Source organism: Clinocottus analis, unplaced genomic scaffold, assembly GCF_023055335.1.
Source record: "Clinocottus analis isolate CAN_PGR_092001 unplaced genomic scaffold, fCliAna1.0.p SCAF_33, whole genome shotgun sequence".
Lineage (NCBI taxonomy): Eukaryota > Metazoa > Chordata > Actinopteri > Perciformes > Cottidae > Clinocottus > Clinocottus analis.
The window spans coordinates 601,827-618,829 of NW_027176076.1; the positions used below are offsets into that span (position 1 = coordinate 601,827).

At 40.0% G+C, this 17,003-nt stretch overlaps 2 protein-coding genes across 3 annotated transcripts in view; both read right to left on the bottom strand.

Annotated features, from left to right (window-relative positions):
• The window catches only part of dennd2b (DENN domain containing 2B), a 41,557-nt gene extending 29,443 nt beyond the window's left edge, over window positions 1–12,114 (bottom strand). Inside the window, exon 1 of one of the 2 annotated variants that reach the window (XM_068596044.1) lies at window positions 12,024–12,114. The gene's annotated coding sequence lies outside the window, so the exon portion shown is untranslated. Of the gene's footprint in view, window positions 1–7,995; window positions 8,229–12,023 lie in introns of those variants that run through there. The other variant, XM_068596043.1, reaches the window with a different exon arrangement.
• Window positions 12,115–12,797: 683 nt separating this feature from the next.
• tmem9b (TMEM9 domain family, member B) lies at window positions 12,798–16,800 on the bottom strand. Its single transcript, XM_068595959.1, has 5 exons — window positions 16,591–16,800; window positions 15,724–15,815; window positions 15,525–15,633; window positions 15,027–15,161; window positions 12,798–14,100 (listed from the first exon to the last, which is right to left on the bottom strand). The coding sequence occupies exons 1-5, from the start codon at window positions 16,660–16,662 to the stop codon at window positions 13,945–13,947; spliced, it is 564 nt and encodes a 187-aa protein (XP_068452060.1). The 5' UTR covers window positions 16,663–16,800; the 3' UTR covers window positions 12,798–13,944.
• Between the last annotated feature and the right edge of the window lie 203 nt (window positions 16,801–17,003).

A 17,003-nucleotide genomic window follows, 5' to 3' on the forward strand; every position in this document is an offset into this window, starting at 1 on the left:
ACCAGATTTAAGATTTAAGACACATTTTCACTTGAGATGTCAGCGACAACAGTCAGTAGTGAGAAGTCAACTGCTTAATGCTGACTCCTCCAATCCCTCCATAATGGCTTAATGACTACTTTGACATCAGATGGTGGTAAAAATGTTTGTGACCACCTGATGATTTTAATTCCAAATATTAATTTAGTTTCCACCAACTCCTGAGGGACACATCTGGCTTTTTTGCTGCTTAATGCTTAACTATGTTCACCAACTTGTTACTAATTGTGCCTTCTGACGTGTGCTGGCGCTAAGCAGGTAGTGCACAATGAGTTTATTGTGCTTTTTAGCCAAAACAAAAAGCTTAATGCCGCAGCTCGAGACAATACTGATGAGACCAGTGGGATTAAACCAAATCAATAAAGTTGTGGTTCTGAAATCCTAAACAACAATATGAAAGACACCACAATTCTCCATAAATCTGAGGGGAACTGAAACGATAAGATAATTCAATGAGCAATGACGATGAGAAACGCCTTTCAATTGCACCACTGTTACGTAATACAAAACTATTTATCGGAGCACATTTACATATTAACAACATGTTGGTTGTTTCACTTCATTGTTGATACCTTGCATTGAAAATGTAACTGACAAACCAGGCCAGAAAAATAGGACTACAGGTAGGACAGCTTGACTATTTCTTCTGTTACTACTTGGTCAAACAAAACATCAAGCCTTGGGGAAGTTGCAAGCTCTCTCTTTCCCTTTATCCCGAGACATGTAGCAGCTACTGTCATAACTTCAAATTTAAACCAGAGCGATAAGACATCCATGAGTTTGGCTTTGACATAATAACAAATCCAAAAAGCCAAACTGCTTCAAAGATATTCAGTGCAATCATCTTAATGACCTAATGGCAGGATTTTTCCTGGTTTTGTCATGTTCATATACCGAAAGTACTAACTGATTACATGAAAGGGATATCTATGACGCATATCGTTCTCAGCAACAAGAGCATATTCATGAAATGAATGGGTCCCCATTAGATTCTCTGGGGAATAAAAGAGCTCTTTGTGTTCAATGTGTCCTTGAGAGAGAGACGTGGTTAAAAAGTAAGTCTCTTATCAGCTGTGCGTGCGTGTGTGTGTGTGTGTGTGTGTGCATGTGTGTGTGTAAGATAAAATATCTTGAAAAAAAGAGTCCACACTTCATTGGCCCTGTCAAATATGACGGATATTTTGATACACTTTTCTCTTAACTACAAGCAGGAATGTACTAATTTTCTCTATCCATCAGACCTGCGGCTGCATTCAAAATATTAAAGACTGTTTTCAGAGGGTAAAAGAAAGCAGAGGAGAGGGGCAGAAACACCTGGACCTGACGCCATGAGCTTGTTTTTCATTCAACAAAGACTACACTCAGATATGTGCTCTCTCAGCACCTGGCACTTGATGTTCAGACTATGAGAGCAATTTTATGTAAGAATGTTATGACGTCATAACTTTCATTAACTTGTGACTGGGTTAAGTTTGAGATCTTTGTTTATCCTGAAATATGCAGTAGCAGCCACAAGTGTCCATATACAGAGTCTAATATTGTCTTCTATTTCTTCCAAATCTGCTTTTCTGGCTGACCTGGTCCTACTTTTCTGCTGGACTTCAAGGCTTAGCTTACAGTCAGCCAAAAAGCAACGGAGAAAAGAAGAGTGAAAATGGCTGCAAATTCTCAACTCTTTCCAGACGTCACAACTCACTGACCCACACAATGATACATGCCATTGTTTCAATATCTGCAGAAAGAGCGTTTTGTCCACTTTAGACAAAAAGAGACTTCAGCTGGTATGTTGAACAAAGCATTGTGGGAGTTGCTGAAATATCCTGGTGGAACGGAATCAAGCTCTTGATACGCAATAATTGACTCTGCATAAAATCATTCACTGGACATGAGGGATGGTCACAAACTAACATAATGGAAAGGCGGAAGCTCTCGGCTAAAACTAAAAGATTAATGTATCACGCTTTGGATGTATATTCTTTACATAACCAGTTGACTCTGGGTTGCAGTTTGAACCTCTGGCAGCCTCAATAGGTCTCTATGTAAAAGAAAACCACCAAGGTTGGTGCATATAGCTGTACCTATATAATTACCCATATACTCTACCACATTGCCATGCTACCACTATATAGCTGAAATGACCAGGTGGAACCAATTCTTGGAATCTTTTTTATCTTGTTTTTAAGCCACTTCAGCATTTTTTCCTGAGTGGCCATGGCATATTTTCTCTTTGTGGAAAAGAGGAAAAACCCTTCTGTGTAACCTAGATATGAGCATACACAGCTGCAGAGGCAGGCATGTGGAAAACAGGCTTAAATCCATCTGAGCTGCAGGAGCGCTCGAGTTTGTGTCACAGAGCTGACTTCTGACACAGTCTTTGACTTCTATTTTAAGGACATTGAGTAGATGTATTCTTGTTCCGCCAAGCCAACAAAAAAATAATAATTTGTACATTTCCTGTATTGTTGCTCATTTTTGTCAATGTTTATCAGCTTCAAGTAGGTGTCATAAATTCATACATCTGCTTAATCATTGTTTTGCTAAACCTCTGTTTAAACACTTTCCACCAAAGCAAGTTATAACATCTTCCCAGCAGTCGCTATTGGTTTCTTTTGACTATAAAGGTTATCTTTTCTGGATTACCTATTATGATTTGCTAAAGCACAAATTCAAAACGCTTAAAAACTCACTCTAGAAGCTTATATTTGCATTACTACTCTTGACAAAAGTAGTCAGGGAATGAATACAGATAACGAAAAATGTTCTAATCAAGGGAACAGTCAACATAATGACAACGTTAGATAATGAAATATTTTCGGTTTAATAATCTGACACTTGTAGGTTATAGGTTATTGGCTACGGGCTGTCTACATTATTAAGAGAAGGCCTAAGTGTTTTTTAGCTAATAGGTCCCGAAACACAGCCGTTGCTGGTTGCATTCAGACATCAAAGCTAGCGTGAACTGTTTGTATATGAGCCGGCAATGTTGTATTAAATAGCGTCCTAAATCAATGAAGGTATCTCACTGCGTCTTAATGTCAACATTTGGAATATGTGGATCCCTCTGATTAATTTTACCTCAGTGGGTGTAAAGTGCCGAAAGACAACTGGTTATAATTTAACAAGTTAGATTGCACTGTGGCTGCAGGTCAGTTGTACAACTTACTTGTCAATTAAACGATTCTGATTCTGATTACAAAACTGAAAACCTCAACAAAAATAAATATTGATATGCAACATGTATTGAGCAAACCCAATGAAAGTGAAAAGCAGTATATATAGCAAAAAGTGTCAAAGCAAAGTCAGAGGCTGTAAAACCATCCATCCATTCTTTTTCAGCCGCTTATCTAAGGTCGGGTCGCGGTGGCAGCAGGCCCAGCAGGCCGACCCAGGCTTCCCTTTCACCCGCAACATTTTCTAGCTCATTCTGGGGGACCCCGCGGCGTTCCCAGGCCCAGCCGGGAGATATAATCCCTCCAGCGTGTTCTGGGTCTTCCCAGGAGCCTCTTCCCAGTTGGACGTGCCTGGAAAACCAGCCTTCCGACTCAGCTCCCTCTTCACCTAGACGGACTGGTACAGCGCCTGTTTTACTGATGCAGCCGCACCGATCCGCCTGACGATCTCTCACTCTACCTTACCCTCACTTGTGAACAAGACCCCGAGATACTTGAACTCTTTCACTTGGGGTAAGCACTTTGTCCCCACCTAGAGGAAGCAATCCACCGTATTCTGTCAGAGCACCATGGCCTCAGATTTGGAGCCACGAAACTCCTCCGCAAACAGCAGAGAGGCGATTCCGAGGCTCCCGAACCGGATTTCCTCTGCCCCCTGGCTGCGCCTAGGCTGCGTCTATGAAAGTCACGAACAGGACCAGTGATAAAGGACAGCCCTGGCGGAGGCCAACACCCACCAGGAACGTGTCTGACTTATTACCGAGGATACAAACACAGCTCCTACTACAGGCGTACAGAGACCGGATAGCCCGTGCCAACGGGTCCGGTACCCCAAACTCTCGCAGCACCCCGCTCCCCCCCAAAAAAAATTCCTAGAGGGACCCAGTCGAAAGCCTTCTCCAAGTCCACAAAGCACATGTAGACTGGTTGGGCAAACTCCCAGGACCCCTCCAGTAGTCTTACGAGGGTAAAGAGCTGGTCCACTGTTAGGAGTTCCTCAAAGTGCTCTTTCCACCGCCCGACGATGTCCCCAGTCCGAGTCAGCAGTTTCCCTCTCCTAATGAGAACAGCCTGGGGTAGGCCCTGCTTCCCCTTCCTGATCTGTCGAATAGTTTGCCAGAACCTCCTTGATGCCAACCGAAAGTCCTTCTTCATGGCCTCCCCAATCTCTTCCCATGCCCGAGTTTTAGCATCCGCAACCGCCGCAGCTGCAGCCATCTTGGCTTGCCGGTACCCGTCAGCTGCTTCAGGAGACCCCTGCGGCAACCAGGCCCGAAAGGCCTCCTTCAGCTTGACGGCTTCCCTCACCCCCCGGTGCCAAAACCGGGTTCTCGGGTTGCTGCCGCGACAGGCACCAACACCCTTACGACCACAGCTTCTAGCGGCCGCGTCCACAGTAGAGGCTTTAAACAAGGTCCACTCGGATTCCATGTCCCCAACCTCCCTCGGGATGTGTAAAAAGTTCTTCCGGAGTTGAAGACCTCCTCAGCCAGACGTTCCCAGTTCACCCTCACAACACGTTTGGGCTTGCCAGGTCTTTCTAGCCGGCTCCCCCGCCATCTGATTCAACTCACCACCAGGTGGTGATCAGTTGACAGCTCTCCTTCTCTCTTCACCTGAAAGTCCAAGACATATGGCCGCAGATCAGGTGATTTGATTACAAAGTCGATCATCAATCTCCGGCCTAAAGTGTTCTGATACCAGGTACACTTATGAGCCACTTTGTGCTCGAACATGGTGTTCGTTATGGCCAAACCGTGGCAAGCACAGAAGTCCAACAACAGAACACTGTGCTTTAAGTATTGTATATTATTTAGTTGTTCGGTTCGGTTCATAAGCACAAACAACAGTCAAAGTCTTACTCCCCGAAACCCGTAGGCGCAGGGAGCCGACCCTCTCATTCTCCAGGGAAAACTCCAACATAGCTTCGCACAGCCGGGGGCTCATGACTATCCTCACTCCTGTCTGGCGCCTCTCATCCTGGGCAACTCCAGAAAAAGACAAAGTCCAACCCTTCTCTAGGAGCTTGGTTCCAGAGCCCTTGCTGTGTGTGAAGGTGCGCCCAACTATATCTAGCTGGTACCGCTCCACCTCCTGCACCAGCTCCGGCTCTTTCCTCGCTAGCGAGGTGACATGCTACGTCTATTAAGCTAGTCCATGCTGCCGGCGATTGGCTCGCCCAGGCCCACTGGCTGGCCTACCGCCCAGTGTGTAAACCCTGGATTATAAATCAGAGATGGATCAGTGTTGTCATGCAAGTGTTTAACAGTAGCTAGCACAGGCAGACAACAATGCAAACTACTAGATTGCTCTCATATTCTCAACAGCAAACATGGACAAACATGTTTTTCAAGAAATAAAAAAAAAGACCAAAACCAAAACACAACAGACATCTCTTTTTTACAGTTTCTGTTTTACAAAAACAAACCCACCTGTCACAGGTTTTACAAACCTTTGCATGGAAAAGTTGAAGTACATTTTCTCATCTACAGTAGCATTCTTTTTTCCGTGGATGATAACTTTGGTTGAGCTTAAAGGTTCAAGTTAAGAGAGATGGTCTTATGACCCGAACAACACTCAACTGAGAAATTTGATTAGAAGAAATTATATGAAAATATTCTCTCCACTCTAAATAGCTAACTTTGGTTCCCTTCAATAAGACGCTGAACAAAACAGTTTTTTTCCAGAGCTGTTCAATGGTGAACAGTATAAAAACTTAACACTAAGCAACAATCAGTCATGTATTAGATGTGAGTGTAAAGTACTGATGAACAACAAGAATTCTCTAAGAATCCCTTTAATAAAAGATTAAAAACCGCTGACCGTCCAGTTGCAAGACTAAAATGTTACGTGATGAAAAGAGGAAGGGAGTGTGAATTTCTACTAAAAAATACAACAGTGTTCCTGAAACAGGCAGCTCATATTGTGTGGATCATTTCTTGCAGCACGTGAGTACAACTTAACAAAGACCAAACAGAATATTAAGAGGAAACCCTTATATTTAACCAGCTCTCTTTCATCACTAGGTTCAAAAGTTGTATATTATGTTGACATTTCTTGTCTTGCTATATTCACATTTCATCATCAGAGAGAATCAGACATACTTAAAGGGACAGTTCACTCAAAAACACAAAACTGACATGTTGAACTTCAGTCTTCACACAACACACTCAATGGCTTTGTGTTTAATGTGAAGTACATTTGCAAAAACTCAACAACAACGTCTCTTTATATGTACAACAGCTTAGTTACTCGAAGAAAAAAAAAACACTCCTTGTTGCTGCAGACTATTCATTGAGAGACACTTTCCCCATGTACATATGCAGAAGGGCCTTTCACAACAAGATGAGGAAAATCATGAATTAAATGGTTGTATTTGGATTCTATTGTTTTATTATTTTTAAGATCCTTAACTAATCACATAACACCAGTCACACAACTATTTGGATAGCAAGATAGCGCCAGGAAAGAAAAACATCTCTTTCATTATGAGGCTGGGTGAAGAGCAGTCTATTTAAAAGCGTCTGTGATAGACCAGACTCACTACTGTTTAACTGAAAGGAGAACAGAGAAGAATTTCCTCAATAGCCTTGTGTTGACAGTCCTGTCCAGTGAGAGGGGAAGGTCATTGTTTGATCTGCACAATAGAAAGAGTTTAAGTGGAAAAATACAGCAAAAGAAAGCCAGCCATGTCTCTGGGGTTTGTATTATAGTGTATACGCTAAAATCTAGATTTAAAATGTAATCGGTTAAGAAAACTCACTTCTATAATAAACAAAGCAACGCCTGCAATATTTAAACAGCAAACAGAATGAGGATGTCTTAGTTTCTCTAAACATGAGAATGTGTTAATACTTCAACAATTGATGTGTTTTGAATGTTTTAATCTTCAACCAAGTATGTGCAGGAAGTCATAAGAAAGTGGAGACAATGTTATGTTACATTAAATTATATATTTGCACCAAATTGTAGTATAATTGCCTGCCAAGTTTAAAATTTAAATTTAAAAAAGCTTAGGTCAAAATGATAGCCCCCTAACTAACTTAACAAGTCAGGCGTGTGCTGTGTGGGAGTACAACACTGTTATATACATTTTATATTCAGGTGAATATATCAAACCTTTGCTGTTTTGTTCAGGATGTCATATACAGTAGCCTACATGTGTCTGTTCTGTGAAGGCCTACAACAGCATTTACAAAGAAAACTGCAGGTGTACAATCTTGTAGCACAATCTGTATTAAACTATGACCATGAACGCCCATCACATGTAAAGGTCACACATGTTGTTTCATGTGTGTTATCTCCCTGAATACAAAACAAGTGCCCCTCTAAATCCAAACTACACCAGGAAAAGGACCCAGTGAGTCCAGAGATCAGATCTGGAGTTCTGTTCAGTTTCTGTTTATCTGCTGGTTTACTTTTCTTTTCATTGTTTTACTTTTTCGGATATTAAAGTTATAACTTGGTATAACAAAGATGCAGAGAGTTGCTGCCTCTATCCGCTGGGACATTTTTTTTTATAATTCAAAGGGTCAGCTGAAAAAAACAACAGTCTGGTGTTTTCGCACTTCTTCGCCTAAACATGTAACTAACGTGAGATGACCAAATAAGGTCACGTGGAGATTAGGACATTGAAACGCACCTTGCAACTTTTTATTTGTTCTACATCTTTTGCAGACCCTTGTTTTTTGGTAGTTTGAATCGTTTTCCTCCCGCCAGCTAAAAGCTGAACCCTCCTGATGCTGGCTCGTCGGTAACAGCTCAAAAAGCAGACTTTTAACGTTACCTCCGAGTTTCTCCTCACATCCATGGCCGCTGACATTTTTAGATAATTCCCCTTCGCGCCGCATAAATCCCGTTCGTCGACGCGTTGAAAAACTTTGTCTGTTTTTTTTTTTGTGTGTGTGTGCCGGAAATCTGCCCCTCTCAATAAACTCCGATTTATGTCTTTCCAACCAAAACCGACAAAAAGGGGGGAGACTCCTGCCTCCCTGCTGCAGGGTGGGAGGCAGGACTTGTTCCCTTGGAGACGAGTTGTTTGCCCCCCTGGCCTCGTGCCCCCCTGCCCTCGTGCCCTTCGCAGACAGGCATTCAGCCCCTCTCCCTTGTTTATTGTCACGGAGGGACCGAGGAGTGAGGATGAATATTCACGAGTAGCTACACGCGCGCGCACGCACGCAGACACACACACACACACACACACACACACACACACACACACACACACACACACACTACTTGGACCATCTTTCATTTGTCAGAGTGTGTAGTTAAGCAGCCCAGAGACCAGTTGTGGAAGAAGTATTCAGATATTTTACGTAAGAGAAGTAAAGTACATAAGTATTCACATAAAAATGCATTCAGTAGTCTCCAGAAGTAAAAGTACTCATGGTGCAGAATGGACTGTTCTGCAGAAAAGTAGTAAAGTGAAATGAAATGGAAAAATATTTGAGTAAAGTACTTTACTTAAATACACTTACATTCCACCACAGCTAGAGAGCAGTGACAGTGACCCCACTGGGGGCAGATATTTAGTGGTGGAAAACATATTTGGATCCTGAAGTCAAAATAGTGATAAAACAAGGTAAACAATACTCAATTACAAGTAAAAGTCCTACATTAGGAATATTTTAAAAGAGACAGGACACAATTATTATTATCAGCAAAATGTGCTTTAAGTATTGTATATTATTTAGTTGTTTGTTACTTAAGTAAGTAGAAAATACATCAAAATATCACTTACAGACCTACACTGACAATCTTGTTACTTGCATTAGTGATGCAGAGGTGTACTCCAGGACACCATGACATCACTTGTGGGTGTGGTTACAAGTGCAGCACAGCACCAAAAATGTCAGGAGATGCAGCCTGGTGTTAAGTTACTCTTTAAGTACAGTAATCGCAAATGTGCGTATATTACATTCCACTGTTGCATATCTCTCAGCGTTTTCGAAAACAAATCCAAAGTGATTGGGTGTGCTGTAGAGCTAAACCACAGGTCTAAACTTGAGGTGACCACAAAAATGAAAATATTCCTCCATAATATAATATCCCCCCAGGTCTGAGTTAACTCTAACCAAAATTAAACCACTTAACTCCCTCTGTGCCGTGTTTCTGGAGCTTTTCACTGAATAACAAAGAGCATATTTGTTATGTCAGCTCACGTAAAGCTTCTCAGACTGTGAATGTTATTCTAGTCGTGTGTCTACTGTATAGAGCATCTTTTTAGATCATACATAGCATAGCAGCGCTTCACAGTAAGCGTGACATAACCACATGTCCTTAAGAGATCCAATGTGTTGATCAAAGCTGATCAAAATCACCACAGAATAAAACAAAACATATCTGCTCTGTAGGAATTACATGACAGGGCTCATCCTCAATAAATGGGTGATCTTTTAACACACATTTACTGTCTCAACATGTTAACGGCCTGGAAATTCAGAATTTTTTAATACCTCTATAATCTGATTAATCCTTAGGTTAGAGTTCTCAAAAACACCAACAACACCAAATACTACAACGTTCAATCATCTACAGTTTCCTCTTCTGAAGCTCATGAACAAGTAGGTGGACCTTGATAGATTGTTTTGTGAAGGGCAATTTGACTGCAGAGCTTTTTCACCAAAAAGTGTTTAACAATAACTGTGAACGTGACAACATATTTATTGTGGAATCAAACATGAAATCCGATAACTTTTTGTAACATCTTTACACCAAATGTGGACGCCATACTATCCATAAAAACTCTTCTTTCAGTCTATTAGGGTTTCTTATCAACCCACTGACTTGGGAACAGAGGAAGTCACAAAACTCAGACATCTGTCATTACAGTTCGTCACATTAAGTCAGCAAAAGGCCTACACGCTCTGCCACTGTTCAGCTTTTCTTAGCAACCCACTTAAAACCTTTTCAAGGTCTTGTAAAAGAATGTTTGTCCTGCGAAAAACTGCAACTCCTTACTGTCTGAGCACAAAAGACAGAGAGGCATGTGACTCCTTTTTGTGGGATGTTTTACCAGAAGTTTGTACTCTCATGGAATTCATTGTTTCCATTGATCGTGGTGCTGTCTGCATTTCTCAGTAAGCCACATTATCTTCTTGCATGACATGAGAGCATCAAACAAAGTTCAAAATGTAGCATAATACTCAACTGAACACATACATTGTTATGTCTTAGGCAGGACACCCTACGGTACAATGCCAGGCTCCAAGAACTTAATAAACAGAAAGTTTTATGAGTGACCAGAGCTCTGGTGCTGTAAACTTTAGGTCTGTCTTCCCACTCTCATGACTATACACCTGCTAAAGCCACAGCCACATGGGAATGAGTGTTTATTTTCTCAAATAAAATCCCTAAACCTTATGTGTGTTTGTTAAGGATCCATCGAAAATCCCAAATCCTAAAACAGTCAAGGGGGATTATTTCACAGCTCTATGGGGATTTTCCCACCTACACCTCGGCTTCTTTCTTCCGGCTTCGGCATGTCCGCATGGTTTGAGGGGTTGAGAGGAGCTAACGAAATATTGAACCCATTTGAAAATACATTTGGTGCAATAAACACCATATTGGGTTTCAGAAATAGACCTGCGGCAGCTCTTAAACCCCAGGATTAAATTGAGGCTGACGAGTCTCGTCAACACTTCTGACAGCAGTCAGAGAAGACTTGTCAAGTAAAGACACCCTCTTCTCTTTAAAACTGAAGATAAGCTGCAAGTGTCTTCTGCACAGCAGCTGAAAATAATAAGATCTAACAACTACTTCATGTTTTCTAATACTTAAATTGCAAAAAAAGAAACATGTTCTATTTGCAAAGGAAGAATAAAGAGGAGTGTAAGCTGTTTGATTTTTCATATTTGAAGCCTCAGGCGTCGTTCAAACTTGTTTTGACTGTTTTATTTTTCATGCAGTCACTGTTTCAGTCCAATGGAGAGGATAGAATTTGTGACGTGTTGGCAACTTGTGTTGTCATTAATACTGAGAAGACTATCTTTCCTATACAGTGATACAACACACTCAATTGGACAAATTGTATTTTAAACAATAAAAAACAGTTAAATCTTTGATTTATGAATCAATAACTTGAAATGGAATGTTTTGTCTGAAAACCAGAAGTTTCATAGTTGGCTCAATGACAAACTAACACCATGATACAGTGTCCAAAATGCGTTGAATATGTGCAGCTGTATTTTTCACAACACACTGTGCCTCTGAGCACAAGGACAGTCCTTTATCTCATGGCATGGTCACTCTTCACCACACAGCAGCTACAACATCAGTCTGACTCCTGACTCAGAAACCTTGAAGGCAAATGTAGCGTAACGGTGTAACGTTTCACACACTGGAGTTTGAGTGTGTGTGTGTAAGGTTGGTTTGTCAAAATGTCTCAATATAACTCAAACTTGTTGGGACATGAAGGAAAAGGTAAACACAGATGAGTGTGTCTACAATGTCTGAGGAGTGCAATAGACGTTCGTTGTCTTGATGGATCAAATGCAAAGGCTGAGGCGCCCCCTGTAGGTTAACTCATGCAAATGCAGCTCTAAAGCAAAGAAGAACTACTTTTCCCCCTAAACGTCAAACAGTGGATTAGACAATGCAACAACATCGATCAAAGTCAGCGTGTATCAACAACGCTGTGTCAGTCATGTCAATCAGGTTAACAATATAACAGACTATAAGATACAAAGAAAGTGTATTTTCTCGCCAACACAACTCTCTGAAGATGGTACACAAACTGTAAATTACTTAAAAAGGCACAAAAAAAATGTCGGTTTTTATACAACATTTAATAAGGCGAAACGAACAGCTTACCTGTCTGCGTGTGTGCTGTTGCAGTGTTTGCTCAATGGTCCATTCTTTAACAGAGTCTGAGTCGCTTTCTGTCTGAACTGCCTGAAAACTGTTTTTTTTTTCCCTTTTCTGCGGAAAATAGTCTCCTCCGTATAACTGGATGCAATGAGAAGAAAAAAAGGAAAACTGGACGGCACAGGAAACGATGACGCATCTGTATGGAAATCACTTTGCTGAAATGAAATCGAAGACACTGAGGCTTATCAAGCATTTGCAGACACATTTAAGTTGTCTTTGTTTAGTTTAACAGATTTTAATAGTTTAACAGCCCTTTTCTATAATGTTTGAGTTTATAAAAAAGTAGAAACATGCCAACATGCTTGTAGTTTTGTTTCAAGGGAATTTTACTGAGTATGTTTTCAATTGGCAGTGTTAAATTGATCGTAACAAATGTTGCCAAGACAGTAAGCAGAAACATGTGTCAAAATCCAGTTTTAATGCCGTGAATATTTTAGTTAGTGCACATCCAAAAGCAATTTTGCATTTAAATGATCACAAGTGTAAAACAAACCCAGCACAAGGTAGTACACCAGTAGATTGAAATAACACTGGCAAAAATGTGTTGGGGAAAAAGTGTGTTTAAAATTAATATGTAGGTGTATCTGCATATTTCTGAAAGTGCTGCTGAGCGACGTTGACATGACATCAAACTATAGAAATGTTCACATCATTGCAGACTTATACAGTCTGGTCAAGTCCTGCAGCTATTGTAACGCACAAAGACATTTCAACAAATACTAGAATCATAAATATTACATCAATTTATTTCAAAGTTAAAGGTATAACATGTACAATAGTTAAGAACACTTCCATAGGTCTGTACACTGCCCAACTACACACAAAATCAACTTCCTTGCTCTCAAAATAACACCACTGTCATCCTAACGCTGCCTGATAGACGACAAGGACATTCCTAATGGAACTGATGTTAAACCATGCACATGGAAGTGCCAAATATAAAAGACTACTCATTAGATTTGTTTAGTTGAAGAGAGCGCAGACTTAAAGAGGGTCTTTAACAGATGTGGATCAATAGCACAGCTACGATTACTATGACATTACCAAGAGATTGCATCGATTCCTGTAACGAGGTTCAGCGACACTACTTTAAGATACCAAATTTAATTTAAAGCGTTAAGTTATCAGACATTACACATTATGTTAGGAATGAAGGATTCAAAACACATTTATAAAAGATTCATTATAAAACATGCATCTTCAAAGAAGGCTGAAATATTTATATTGAACACTATTTTCTTTTTCCTCTGGTGAAAGCAGTAATTTCAAGTTGTATTAGTTTTTGGGAGTAAAAGTGCCTACCAGCTATATGTTACCAGATCATGACTGCATCCAACATCTGGATGTTTAACTCTGAAAGCCAGTAAATGCTTGTAAACGTGAAAGACTTGCCAGCTTTGGAATGGCGGGACTCCACCGGACACTCTGGCCAAAAAGAGTTAGAGAATCTTACAAAATATTCACTTGAAAGATTTATTTTTATCTCACATTTATTAGTCTTTCCCATCAAATTATTCACTGCAAATTATCTGCTGGCTTGGCACTGCTTCAAACTAGACAGCCTGCAGAGAGTAAATTCTGCTTTTGGAAAAATGCTATTCAGAACAGTTCGTTCATTCAAGATTGTGCAAAAATCAATTCACTGTGATCTCTTGTGCTGCCTGCAGACTAAATAAGAGCTCCCAGCTTTGATCGTACATTTTAACAGGGACCTCTGCTCTACAGATCTGCATCTCCTCACCATGTTCACCTGGGAAGTGTACACTGGATGAGATACAAACAACAAATAAGAGAAAGGAAGTGATATAAATTGAGGGATCGGTCACAGTGATTAGTTTTTTTTTGTTCCAGTAATGACTCTCGTTTAGCTGAGAACAACATGACGGTCGAACACAGACTTCCTCTGTTCCTGGACCTGCCTCCTCCAGCGCTGCTGGGCATGCTCCACTTTGTTCAGCATGTTGGGTCGAGAGTGTGAATGAGACAGAACATTGTGAGCATTGGCAAAAGGCTGCTGGTCCTGAAAACGCAGAATAAAAAAAATACATGATTAGCATGAAAGGTGTGACATAGGTCCATGGGTAATTTATAGGTTAATAGTAAAATTCACAAACTACCTCATTACATTCATTTTAAAAACAAATTACACTTTCATTTTCAATGTTTAAAAAAAAAAAAATTGAATTCAATAGCTCTCTGTAAAGTATTTTGTAACTTGTTTTAATGCTCTAAAATAAAGTCACAATTGTTACTCGCAGAAAAACAAATAAGAGTAAATGCAAGAACGAGTTTGGGAGGATCAGAGCCACAACCGACATCTGCGGCAAATGCGTTGGGGAAAATAAATTAAGATTAAGATTATCAGTTGGGCAGCCTCTCTGTATCAAAGACTGACTAAACATTACAAGCCCACCATTTCCTCTATAATTAACATAGCAGCAGTACTTACCCTTATACTAGTTTTGCTTTCAAATCTCTCTGCTTTGTTTTGGTCCAGTAAGCTACAGCGCTACAAATAGTCTCAACTTTGGGTAAATTTGATTATTGTAGGACTTCCATCATTTAAAGCTTTCTCTAACAGTTCTCACAGAAAAAAGTTTGAATTGTGTGTCTTTAATTATTTCCGACAAACAGCTAAATAACCTCTTCTTTTAAATGAACAGAATTTAAACAGTGGGCCAGCATCTGTCGAAATGTTCACACTAACCTTGTAAAACGTTTCCGTGCTTGGTTCTCATTTTTACAAATCTTTATTCGGAGAAACCTCTCATGTAACAGTTACTCTTAGTTAAACCACACTGGCGTGCTCAGAAAGTCAGCTGTAGTAAAATTATAATGCCAGAAAAGAACTTCTCTGGCATTAGTAACTCTCTCAGTACCAGAATTACCAAAATATAAAACCTCATTGATAACGATGAGTTGCAATGCTGAACAATGTATACATACCCCAACATCATCATCATTCTGGATGAGCTGTGAATGTCCAAACAGACGCCTCTTCAATATGGGCTCCAGGAGAGTCAGGTAGACCATGTACAGCAGCAGCAAGCCCAAGATGGACAGGTACATTATGATGGTAACCTAAATATTCAGAAAAATTACTGATTGGTTCCGTTTCCTTTGAAATGATTCTAAATACATAAATCGTCATAAAACATTCCCTTATTACAGCTTCACAAATGTGAGCTTTGGTTTATTTTATCTATTTTACAATTACTGTAAATTGGATATCTTTGGATGTTTTGTTTAAACAAAACAAACTATTTGATTTTGTTAAATTTAGGGAAAGTTTGATGGTCTGGCATTTTAGAGACTCAGCACTTAATAAAGAAAAAAATTAACAAAATAATTGATATTTGTGTCAATCATTAGGTGGAGCACAACAGTGAAGTACATGACAATACAGATAAAAAGGAATTAAAGATCTTTTCAACGTAAACTTACCTTAATGGTCCCCGAGCTCCTCTCTTCATATTTACACTCGCAGCGTAAACAGTAGGCCTCCACATCTTTTCCATCAACCGGCATCGGTTCAACCACATGGAGACAGTTACTGAAACCAAGAAAATAACATTAACAAGGAAGCAGGAAACAGACACTTCATGTCACTCAGGGAGGAGTAATGACGCATCACTTTACATACCAGTCTTTCAGAGAGACATTTTGTTTGTAGATTTGACCCTCGATATCTCTGTACGGTGGACAGATGCATTTACAACGGATGTCTTCAGAATTCTGTAACAGATCATAAATATTATGTTGTTGTTATTTTGTTTTTACTCTTCGCACATACCTGCACATTTCACTGGTAGCACAAACACAACACACTTGTGTCTGTCTGTGTGTGTGTGTATATGTATATATATATATATATATATATATATATATATATATATATATATATATATATATACACACACACACTTGTGTATACACAACATACTTTTGTGTGTGTGTACATACACATGTTTGTATTTTTATATCTTGTGTATTTATGATCTCATTGTTCAGTCTTGTGTTCCTTTACATTAAATGTTCTATAAAGCAATTGCTATGATGAGTAGAATAGAAATGAACTTATAACCTTTGTTTTGATGTCATCGATAATTGTACTGCAAAGTGCATACTGTACTGTTTATGTCACTAAACTAATAGTAAATATCGATTATTAAGTTGGTTATTGATTGACAAGCTAAAGCTGATGTTAGCCATTAGCTCCAGTATAAACTCAGTGAGACTAAGGCGGTGTTATCCAACACTGCTCCTTGAATCCTTCCTCTCGTTTATGAGGCTCATGATGTGACGTTTTGTTTAGCTGGCGTTTGATGTCACGTTAGCTTTAGCAAAACATGCGACATAATTTATGTGAGCGTCACAGGAAAGTCCCAAACGCAAGATTCGCAAAGCTACCGTTCAATGATTTGACTCTCGATTTAAAGACTGAAGCTTCAGTTAAATGAGCTCTCATAGCAGAAGCTAGCTAACCTCTGCTCGATCAGATTAGCCTTACCTTGGCTGTCACTTGGTTTACAAGCACAAAACAAGCCACAGAGAAAGCCTCGAGGAGAAACACGGACTTCATCTTTAACCGTCGGTAACAGATCAAGAACTACCGTTCAACTACTTCCAAAAACAACTCCAGCAGTGCGAACAACACCTTAACTGTCGACTTTAGCCATCAAGCTACAAATGAGGTAAACACCAGCTCCCCAGCAGCTGACTGGCAGTTTCCGGAAGTGGCGTTCGGTTTCTCTACCCACAGTCACCGAAAACGAGTTCCCGGGAGGCGGGGGGCTGTGAATTGTGAACATCGAGGGCCCATATTTGTTTCGATAATCGATTGATTTTGTATCACATTTTAATAATTAGTAACTCTCTAATTCAGTTAATAATTTGTAACAATTCTGAAAAAAACGTCAGAAA